The following is an 11,923-nucleotide window of genomic DNA, read 5'->3' on the forward strand; positions in this document are numbered from 1 at the left end:
AGCAGCCACCAATGTCAGAGCCAAGGGTGCAAAGAACAAGAACATAGTGAAGTAATGTGGGGTGAGGTGATGGAGGGATTTGAATTTGAGGATGAGGGATTAGAAGCCAATTCACTAGGCATGGAGAATTAGTGAGTTTGTGAAAGGACAGGCAGAGCAGGGCTTTGTGTGGCTGGGGATTCTGCATGAATTATAATCTGTGAATGCGAAGGGCCAGCTAAGAAAGCATTAAAGAAGTGGACTCATTAGGCAATAAAAACATGAATTAGGATTTAAGCAACACTGGGGAGGCAAGCGATGTCACAAAGATGGAAGAAATCAGTTTGATAATGGAATAAATGTGGAAGAGGCAGCTGAGCTTAGGATTGAGCAGTATACAACATTTTGCAACTCCGGACTTAGCCTGAGATGGCAGCTGAATGCGTTGATGGAGTCATGGCCAGAGGTACATCGATACTGGAAGAAGACAAGCAATATAGCGTCAGTTTTTTCCCCAGATGATAGCAGGGCCTCACAGGTGGTGTGAAACCTGCAGTTGTAAGGTAAAGTATCCAATACACCCATAAACATTGTAATGTAGTTGAAGAAACTACTGTTGGAGAAAGACTACCATATGTACAATGTTCCCCGAAGGTGTGCGGAATCGGGAGTCCCACGCAAGCCGCGCACCAGCTGCTGCCGCTGGAAAAGATACCGCGCAGAAAATTTAAAGGGACCACGCACCAAAAGAACGTTGTATATGTATGTGGATAATTACTATATATAATATGCAGAATTGTGTGTGGCAAGAGACATCAAGAAATGTTCAACAAAGAAAATACTCAACTGGGTGCTTTGGTTGGAATGAAATGGAAGGATAGTAGGTGTATGAAATCATCCTTGACTAGAAACGAATACACAATCTATTCACTTCTCTTTATTAAAAAGACTGATCGTTGTTACAAACCCTACTCTGAATGTGTGTACTTCATATCAATAAACATGAATCTGTAGTTAGTATAAAATGTTAATTGATAGTGGCCCCTTTGACTCAGAAAAATGGACTAGAAAAGAACTCACATGAGACAGAAAGAAACCACAGTACAATTTGAACCTCTCAGGTCCGGCACCCTCGGGATCTGACCGGTGCCGAAACAGAATTTTCCGAACCACGCGAGGTCAGTGCTGGTGATTGCTGAGTGAGGGAGGAGAGGCGGGGAATGATGGTGATTGGTCATTTCTCTATCTGTCTCAGGTCTGACACCCCTTCACTGTGCCGTCATGTCCCACAATTCCACAATGAGGAAGCAGAGTTAGATGCTGAGCGTCACGGGAGCACTTAATAGTGAGCTCCAAGCCCAGGTCCAGGAAAGCGTCAGTTCCGCAAACTAATAATAATAACTTTTATTTATATAGCGCCTTTAATGTAGTAAAATGTCCCAAGGTACTTCACAGCAGTGTAATAATAATAACTAATGCCGAACCATGGATGTTTCCAGACCAGAGAGTCCCGGATTAGAGAAGTTCAACCTGTAATTTCCTTCTCATCCTTTTCTTTCCTGCTTACTCCTGCTTCATATCCATTTACTCATATGGTGTCTGTCTGATAAATTGTGTTACTGTAGCTGACACCTCATATCTCATCTCACATTGTGTTTCTTTAACTGATGCCTATCTGGTACTGTGACCCTCTAACCAACAGCTGATATCTTGTCCCATACTCTGTGCGATCACAAACTGCTTCCTTTTTCTGTTATCTCACTCAATGTGAAAATCTTAAAAATAATCAATCAGTTCTTGTGAAGTAGCTGATAACATAGAAAATAGGTGCAGGAGCAGGCCATTCGGCTCTTCGAGCCTGCACCACCATTCAATATGATCATAGCTGATCATGCAACTTCAGTACCCCATTCCTGCTTTCTCTCCATACCCCCTGATCCCTTTAGTCATAAGGGCCACATCTAACTCCCTTTTGAATATATCTAACGAACTGGCCTCAACAACTTTCTGTGGTAGAGAATTCCACAGGTTCACAAATCTCGGTGAAAAAGTTTCCCCTCATCTCGGTCCTAGATGGCTTACCCCTTATCCTTAGACTGTGACCCCTTGTTCTGGACTTCCCAACATCGGGAACATACTTCCTGCATCTAACCTGTCCAATCCCTAAGCATACAATCAAGTGGTGAACCTACATAACATTTACTGTTTATACTCTTCACTCTGCCATGTCAAGTTTTTATCTTCTGAACTCTGATATTTTTTTCTGGTGTATGAGTTATGTACATTCATAAGTGCTGAAAGCTAAAGATGAGCTTGATCATCACAGGTTCTAGGGCAATGCTTGTTACAGTGTTTCACGATACCAATAAAGGAGGAATCTTGCAAGTGGCAGCTTTGGCTCAGTGGTAGCACTGTCATCTTTGAGTCACAAGATTGTGGGTACAAGCCTCATTTCAGAGGCTTCGATTTGAGCACATAATCCAGACTGCTGTTTTAGTGCAGGACTGAGGGAGTGCTGCACTGTTAGAGGCATTGTTTTTCGGATGAGATATTAAACCGGGGCCCCATCGTCCTGTCAGGTAGATGTAGACGATCCCACGGTACTATTCGAAGGAGAGTTCTCTCGGTGTCCTGGACAATATTTATCCCGCAACCAAAAACACTAAAACAGATTATTTGGTCACGTATCTCATTGCTGTGAGCAAATTGCCTGCCATGTTTCCCTACATTACTACAATGACTACACTTCAAAAAGTACTTCATTGATTATAAAGCGCTTGGGGCGTTCTACAATCGTGGAATGCACAAGTCCTTTCCTTGCCTTTATTTGATCTGTGTTAACAATTGACAATCTAGCAACTATTGGCCCAGAAATTGTGGCCTCTCTGGGAGCGTACGATGGGTGCACGCACCCGAAGAGGCCTTGCAAATACCGGTTCTCGGCACGCGCTGCGCATGTGTAGAAAACCGGCTTTTGCGATCTGTCAAAATGTCTTTTGACAGACGCACGCATCCACGGGAGAAGGGCATTCGCGGGCGCAGATTTGGACTATTTGCCCAACTCTTGCCCAGTGAATGTCCTTTAAACCCATACACGTGATAAAAGCAAGCATATATACTTTTACTGGTGTAGGAGTTTTAAAACAGGGAAAAAATAAATGTTGTTACTTATTTTTATATTAAAAACCTTGTCTATGAAGGTAAGCTTATTTTGTACAGTATTAAAACATTTTTTTTAATTCACAAAAATAAATTTTTCTCTAAAACATTTAATTTAATGCAATTTCTATTAATTAAAAAAGGTGAATTGTTTTTTAAATTTATGTTGTTTTATTTGATTTTAGGCGTATTCTCATTGATAATAATGGGAGCTCGGAGCTCCCATTACTGTGAATGAGAATATTACATAATGATTGGTGGTCCCGGCCCACGTGATCCCAGGATACGCAAACGCTCCTGGGAGACATGTGCCTGTACACTGGACTGCACATCTAGGCCTCGGAGTGCAAGTCTACATTCCTCTGGGACCACCAGGTATTTTTGTTAAAAAAATGTTGGTCGGAAGCGTCTGCCCACGGGAAGCCTCCGGCTGCAATTTTCGGGCCATTATCTTTCCAGAGCAGGTCTTGCACAAACAGCTCAGTGATGAATTACTCAGTAAAGGAGCACCATTGCCACTGTGAAGTTGAAGCCGTCTATAAACTGTTGTTGAACCTGTAACATGATTACAAATTGCAAAATCACTATCTCACTGTTCTTACACTGTTCTCATCAACATGCACATGACAATATATAGCAATGTTACTGTCCTAATAATGTTAGATTGCTGTAGCATTATGTTGGAGGACGTTCTTACAATTTGCTCACCAAAATGCAAACAATGACCATTAAGCTATGTACCAATTAATGTCAATAGATTAAGCTTACTGTGAATTCTGATTTGTATTAGATAGGTTCTATATAAAACTGAACTGAGAGAGGAAAATATATTGCTAATTGTGAAGTTTACTTCATTGATTTAAAGTAAAGCACTGCCAACTTACCGCACCAGATGCCACCACTGACTGAACACTCGAGCGCAGAACAGTTTTTCCAAATATAGATTACATTTTTTCCAAGTATAATTAGTAAACCAGATTAGTTATTAATAAATACATTCCATCAAAGACAAACTAGAATCTCTGGAGTGCCAACATATCCCTGGTATCTGGGTAAAAACACTTTAAATTTTAATAAATGATTAATAATTATAATGGCAAATTCTCGGAAAAACCAAAACCATGACTTGGTTCACTGGACCTTAATTCTCAGTCTTAACTGCCTCAAATTTGTCAAAGTTCCACATTCACAAGTACCTCAGCTGAGGGCAGAACATAAGAAAGCATGGAATGAGAAAGGTCATTTAGCTCAATGGGCCTGCTCTATCCAACAGATCACATGCCATTTTCACTGATTGCATTCTCCTCAGTTTTCCCATTCTTTATAGAACAAAGCTGAAATCAATGGAATATAAATCTGGCGGGTTCTATATCGGGCGAGTGATCTGGCCCATGATTACCACTAGGGCGGTGAAGACGAAAATCTAACCAACACTCTCCGTTTCTCTTTTTAATCCCTTTGGTTTGCCTTTTCCCAACAAGCAACAAAGGCATTATATAAATGCAGTCTCTTTTTTTTCCCCTTTTCTGCTGTGAATCACCTACTAATTTTTTACTGCCTGTTGTCTTTAATTGATAGAATTTGTTTAGTGAATCGTAAGCGGTAACTCACGATCTGCCATTCCAAGTGATAGAGTGAGAATTGGCTTTCCATCACATTGTGAAATCCAAAATACTTTTAATTTCAGCCATAGTAGAGACAACCAATGCTTTCTTCCAGCTGTGTTTCACCCTTGTGGAAAACTGAGGAGAATGCTATCAGTGAAAATGGCATGTGATCTGTTGGATAGAGCAGGCTCATTGAGCTAAATGACCTTTCTCATTCCATGCTTTCTCCTGATTTTGATGATTTGTTTTGAGGTATGATTCCATGGGTACTCTCCAAATCAAAAAATCTAAACTAGCGGTTTTTAAAATGGGCGATATTTCCGGCATTAGTGATAATATTATTTTTCAGGATTGCCGGAAAATCGCCCATTTTAAAAACCGCTAGTTTAGATTTTTTGATTTGGGTGTTAGCCGTAGCGATGTGAATGATTTATTTCATCGTGAGCCAAACCAGTGCCGCAAGTGCTGGAATGACCTTGTTGGTTCCAGAAGAGTAAGTATTAAATTTATTACATTTATAAATTGTAATGATGCAATGACTCATTAATTCAAATGTAGATCTGCTGGATTGTAATTAGGCTGGTAATCTTGGTGTCATGCGTTAGTTCCTAACCTCAATCTTATTAAATTTATTCTCAGACTGTATATATAACCATGCATTCAATTGCATACAAAGCGTACTAGCATATAACGTTAACGATGAATAGCAAGGGCGATGACTAATTGTGGGTTATTTGTGTGTGTTGTGTAATAGTAATAGTATCTATTAATATCTGTAATAGTACCTAGGCAATGAGCTTATGCCATGCTCTTGTCACCTTTGCAGAGGAAATTGTCGAAAAACCGGGCCGAGCAGAGGCGGACTGGAGGAGAACTGGCAAACCTCTGCCAACTGACCGACTTCGAGGGCCAGGCGTGGTGTGAATGGGGGTCCACAATCGGCCGGCCACCCGTGGGGGTGCTGAACCTTGTGCCATGTAATGTATAAACCATTGGTGATTTAAAGTAATTTAATGCCATTTCAGTACAACATATGATTGATGTAGTATTATGTAATTAATGATGGGATCATGAAATATCATTGTAATGCAATGTAGATTCTGTACTATCATGAGGATAATTATATGTGATGTCTGTCAGTGATATTTATAGCAGTAGTGTTGCTCTTCGTACATGTGTCTGCGTAGCGTAAGCATTCTCATGTCACCCTTGCATCCCCTTCTCTTCTACAAACCTCATTTATGTTTTCTAGGTCACCAGGCTTCGAAGGCTAGCCAGTCTCTCCAGGCTCAACAGTCTCTCCAGGCTCACCAGGTTCTGCAGGCTTCGCAGTCTCTCCAGGCACTTCAGCCTATGCAGGCTATATCTGGAGATGAGGAGGCAAGAGCCTCTCCTCTACTAGTGCAAGTCCTCTTGTCCACCGAGGACAGTAAGGAGGTGGAAGAAGAGCCTGCAGTAGGTTCTTCAAATGTTCCTGCGGCCATATTCTCATCCACCAAGCAAGCAGTGGGGCCAAGCTCCTTGCAGCAGGGCACCCTGAGTGGTTCAATGCCTGCGCCGACCCCGCAGAGGATGGTTCGGCGAGATCGGATTGCTCCAAGACCGGCAGAAGTCAACCTGGACATGGTGCAAATGCCTAGGACGAGCGTCAACAATGGTTGAGAGCTCCTCCAGGCAATGGGCGGGTTGTCGCTCTGACCGTGATAGTCTCAGAAGAGATGCTGTGGATGATTATGGCAATGCAGAAAATAGCCGAGTCCATGGATGCCAGATGGCAGCCTGTGGTCTTGGAATATGGCACAGCACCCCAAGGTGCCGTACCGCCATTGCTGATGCATGCGAGTCAGGAGGAAGCAGTTGCTTCTGACTCGGAGAACGATTCTTTGTAAACATCCTCTCCAGCTTCTCCAGCCCCATCTTTGACTCTGCTACCATCAGCCCCCACACAGCAGCAGCACTCGAGGTGACCTGCTACAAGGTGGCTTGGTGTGGGTACAAGGGGGAGAGGTGGGGTTCAGACCAGGGGCGTAAAGGCAAGGTGAGGCGTGGCCACAAGTAGGGAAGGGCGGGGAATGTATTTTTTTGTATTCTTGTTATTAATAAATTTGTTGACTGTTGGGTGGGTGTGGAGAGGGGGTGGGGGTGGGGGTGTTTGTTATATTTATAATTGTTTTTGAAAGTTTGTTATTGTTATATCGTTATATATTATTCTGTTGTTATTGTTATTTTTTAAATTTTCACTGTTGGGGTGGGGTTGGGGGTAGATGGGCGTTTATTGTTAAAAAAAATTCTTAAAACTTTTGTCATCATTAAAAAAAAAATTAACTTAACATTGTTGTGCAGTGTCTTCCAATAACAGAAACGTTAAACATCAATACAATGTTTGCAAACAATGGCGAGGCCAGGCAAGGATGAAACGTAACATAACGCAACTGTAACTGTCACCAACGTAACTTCACGCAGAGCATTCATTTATGACTGTGGACACAACAGTCTTGCAGCTGTGTAACTACCAGGGGGCTATTCCTACAGTCTAGAGTGGGGTGGGGGCATGGTTTCAACGCCAGCCTGATTGTCCTCCCTGAGGTCCTCATCCACCTTCTCGACCTCCTCTTCCACCTCCCCTCTTTCCTGAGGTGGATCAGCAGTCCCATCTGGCAATTCTTGTCCCCTCCTGATAGCTAAGTTATGCAATATGCAGCACACCACCATAAACTGAGCGACCTGCTCAGGGTGGTATTGTAAGTCGTCTCCTGAGTGGTCCAGGCATCTGAAGCACTGCTTAAGCACTCCAATTGTCTTTTCAACGATATTGCATGTGGATATATGGCTTTCGTTGTAGCGCTTCTCAGCTTTCGTTTGCGGCTTACGCAGGGGGGTTATGAGCCAGCTGGCAAGGCCACATCCTTTATCCCCCAGCATCCAACCATGACCTTGTGGCTGACTCTTAAACAGATCAGAGACAGTGCTCTCACGCAAGATGTGTGCATCATGGATGCTCCCTGGAAATTTTGCATTTACTGTCATTATTATTTGCTTGTGGTTGACAACAAGTTGCACATTCAGGAAGTGGAATCCCTTTTGGTTCCGAAACACATCCTGAAAAGGGGCTCTCAGTGTAATGTGCGTACAGTCTATTGCTCCCGGCACCTTGGGGAAGCAAGTCTTCCTCGATTCCGAGGAACTGCCTATAATGATGATGATGATGATGATGCACCTTGGGGAAGTTTGCTATTCTCGAGAAACCCAAAACCCTCTCACTCTGTGCCTCCCTGGTCATAGGGAAGTTTACAAAGTCCATCCTGCGAGCGTAAAGGGCTTCAATCACCTGTCAAATGCAGCAATGAGTGGCATGCTGAGAGATATCGCAAATGTCGCCAGCTGAGGCCTGAAAGGAGCCCGATGCATAGAGGGAAAGTGCCGCAGTAACCTTTGTCATGTATCTCACATTACTGTACATAACTGTACCTTACCATGCTATACATGACTGTAACTAGAGATGACCTGTAACCACAAGCTTACCTTACTACCAGGGGTGCACTTGCAAGAGACACTGGATACCTGTCCCAGACAGGTATATAAGAACAGGTCTCAGGCAAGTGTGGCATTCGAGAGCTGTGTAATAAAGGTGCAGGTCCTGAGTGACCTTGACTTCAGTATGTGCCTCGTGTGAGTCTGTACTACAGGGACAGGACTTTACAGTGGCGATGAGGATAGGATTACAGAATCCATAGAATGGCAAACAACGGCTCAGATGAAAAATACAATGCTGGAGATAATTGCGAGGACTTTATAGAAAGGCTCCAGCAAAGCTTTATAACCAAAGACTGGTTGGGCGACGACAAGGCAGACAAGAGAAGAGCCCATCTCTTGACCAGCTGTGGCTCGAAAACATACGCTTGAATGAAGGACCTCCTGGCACCCGAGAAACCAGCAAGCAAGTCATTTGAAGAGTTGAGCACACTAGTAAGAGACCACCTGAAGCCAACGAGCAGCCTACACATGGCCAGACACAGGTTCTACAACTACAGACGCTGTGTGTGCCAGAGCATACCCGACTTCGTGGCGGAACTTCGGAGATTGGCTTGCTTATGTGAGTTCTCTGATGAACTAAGGAGAGAAGTACTAAGAGACTTTTATTGAAGGAATAGGCCACGCAGGCATATTCTGAAAGCTCATAGAAACCAAGAACTTGACCCTGGAGGCAGCAGCACTGGTTGCACAGACATTCTTGGCAGGAGAAGAAGAAACGAGGTTGATCTACACTGCGGGTACGACAACGAACGAAACATCGGAACAAGGGGTTCACAGCATGATACAAGCCGCTACCCCCACACACAGACAAAGGCAGGAGAGCAGGCCCTCAACAGCAGGCAGTGGCGCCAGAAGCCATCAAGGGCCACATGAACGGCCGTTCACACCTCATCAACCCACAATGCGAGCAATCAACTACAAACTGAGAGAAGCTCAAGAGAGAGCAGCCAGATGCAGCTCATCCTTTGGAAACAATGGAAGCGGTCTGTGCTGGAGATGTGGGGGAAGGCACTGATTAAGGGGATGTCGATTTCAGCATGCTATTTGCAGAAACTGCGACTATACAGGGCATCTGGCCCGCATGTACAGAAAAACGGCAGCTCAACTGGTATACGAATCGGAAGGGTTGGAAAGCGGACCAGAAGACGGTGGGGACAGTACCCGGGACACCAATGTACAGCGGGTCAACATGATCAATGGCCATGGCTCCTACAACAAGACGCCTCCAATAATGATGAGGGTCCTACTCAACAGGATACCCGTCAACATAGAGCTGGATACGGGAGCGAGTCAATCCCTCATGAGCGTTCAATAATTTGAACAGCTGTGGCTGCACAAAAGAGACAGACCAAAACTCACAAGGGTCGACACCAAACTAAGGACCCATACCAAAGAAATCATCCCAGTCCTCGGCAGCGCCATGCTCTCAGTCACACACAAAGGGACAGTGAACCGACTTCCCCTGTGGATTGTCCCTGGAGATCTCCCAGCACTGCTGGGGGGAAGCTGGCTGGCAAAACTAAACTGGAAATGGGATGATGTTCATGCCATGTCGTCAGAGGAACGGACCTCCTGCTCAACAGTTCTAAGTCGATTTGAACATCTCTTTCAGCCAGGTGTGGGCACCTTCAAAGGGGCCAAAGTCAAAATCTACATCACACAGGATGCTAGACCAGTCCATCACAAGGCTAGAGCTGTGCCCTATGTGATGAGGGAAAAGATTGAACATGAACTGAACAGGCTTCTGCCTGTCGGAGGACTTATTTGCCACATTGGCTGGAGGAAAACTTTTCTCAAAACTAGATCTGACATCTGCGTATATGACGCAAGAAATGACCGATGAGTCCAAGCTACTCACCAGCATCAACACACATCGAGGCCTTTTCATGTACAATCGATGCCCATTTGGCATCAGGTCAGCAGCTGCTATATTCCAGCGCAACATGGAGAGTCTGCTCAAGTCTATCCCGGGGACGGTTGTATTTCAAGATGACATACTTATCACGGGCAGGGACACCGACTCCCATCTCCGCAATTTGGAGGAAGTACTAAAGCGGTTGGATCGGGTAGGCCTAAAAGTTAAGAAATCCAAGTGCCTGTTTCTCGCGCCAGATGTTGAATTTTTGGGCAGAAGGATTGCCGCTGATGGATTCCGCCCAACAGAGTCCAAAACAGAAGCAATTCACCTGGCACCCAGGCCCTGGAATGTCTCAGAACTGCGCACCTTTCTCGGGCTACTCAATTACATTGGGAACTTTATGCAGAACTTAAGCACGCTGCTGGAGCCTCTCCATGTGCTACTCAGAAAGGGGTGCGATTGGTTTTGGGGGGAAGCCCAGGAACGCGCCTTAAATAAGGCACGCAACCTTCTGTGTTCCAACAGTGTTTTGGCTTTTTTTGATCCAGGTAAAAAGCTAGTTCTCACATGTGATGCGTCAGCATACAGGGTCGGGTGCGGTTTCCAACATGTCAAAATTGCGGGTAAATTACAACCCATAGCTTATGCCTCCAGGTCACTTTCGCGGGCGGAGCACGTGTATGGAATGGTGGAGAAGGAGGCGCTCGCATGCGTGTATGGTGTCAAAAAGATGCACCAATACCTTTTTCGGGGCCAAGTTCGCATTAGAAACCGACCACAAGCCCCTCACGTCCCTACTATCCCAAAGCAAGGCAATAAACGGCAACACCTCGGCGCGCATTCAACGGTGGGCACTCATACTGGCGTCTTATGATTACACCTAAGGCATAGACCAGGCACAGACAACTGTGCCGACGCGCTTAGCAGGCTACCCCTGGCGACCATAGAAGTGTCTGACGAACAGGACTGTGAGATAGTCATGGCAATGAATGCCTTTGAGTCCACAAGTTCGCCCATGATGGCTCGCCAAATCAGAGCCTGGACGACCAGCGACCCCACGTTATCCCTAGTAAAAAGATGTGTCTTAACTGGTGACTGGGCAGAGGCTCGCGATGCCTGCCCTGAGGAGATCAAACCTTTCCATAGGCGCATACATGAACTATCACTACAAGCAGACCGCCTGATATGGGGCAGCCGAGTAGTTGTTCCTCTGCGAGGCAAAGAGGCATTTATCCGGGAGCTCCACCGCGAGCATCCGGGGATCATTCTCATGAAGGCCATAGCCAGATCCCACGTCTGGTGGCCCAGCATTGACGCGGACTTGGAGCTCTGCGTTCGACGGTGCACCATTTGTGCTCAACTCAGTAATGCCCCCAGGGCGGCCACTCTGGCCCTGGCCCACCAAACCGTGGTCGTGGGTGCACGTAGACTATGCGGACCCATTCATGGGCAAAATGTTCCTCGTAGTTGTAGATGCATTTTCTAAGTGGATCGAATGTACCATTTTAAACTTGAGCACCACCTCCACTACTGTGGAGAGCCTTGGAACCATGTTCACAATGCACGGCATTCTTGACATATTGGTCAGTGATAATGGTCCGTGCTTCACCAGCACAGAATTCCAAGATTTTATAAGTGACCACGGCATAAATCACGTTAAGACGGCACCGTTCAAGCTGGCCTCCAACGGCCAGGTGGAGCGAGCAATGCAGATCATTAAACAAGGCATGCACAAAATCCAAGGTCCCACGCTGCAGGGCCGCCTGTCGCGACTGCTGCTGGCATA

The 11,923-nt window shown here is 45.3% G+C and overlaps 1 protein-coding gene across 6 annotated transcripts in view; it reads left to right on the top strand.

The window, feature by feature from the left end:
* LOC139275157 (uncharacterized) overlaps positions 1–6,811 on the top strand; it is a 15,488-nt gene extending 8,677 nt beyond the window's left edge. For 5 of the 6 annotated variants that reach the window (XM_070892227.1, XM_070892232.1, XM_070892233.1 and 2 more), the window contains 2 exons: positions 5,572–5,722; positions 5,998–6,811. In XM_070892227.1, coding sequence (XP_070748328.1) covers positions 5,572–5,722; positions 5,998–6,407 — 561 coding nt within the window. In that variant the 3' untranslated portion in view covers positions 6,408–6,811. Of the gene's footprint in view, positions 1–5,571; positions 5,728–5,997 lie in introns of all 6 variants that reach the window. The other variant, XM_070892231.1, reaches the window with a different exon arrangement.
* Positions 6,812–11,923: the final 5,112 nt, after the last annotated feature.

Source organism: Pristiophorus japonicus, chromosome 10 (assembly GCF_044704955.1).
Source record: "Pristiophorus japonicus isolate sPriJap1 chromosome 10, sPriJap1.hap1, whole genome shotgun sequence".
NCBI lineage: Eukaryota > Metazoa > Chordata > Chondrichthyes > Pristiophoridae > Pristiophorus > Pristiophorus japonicus.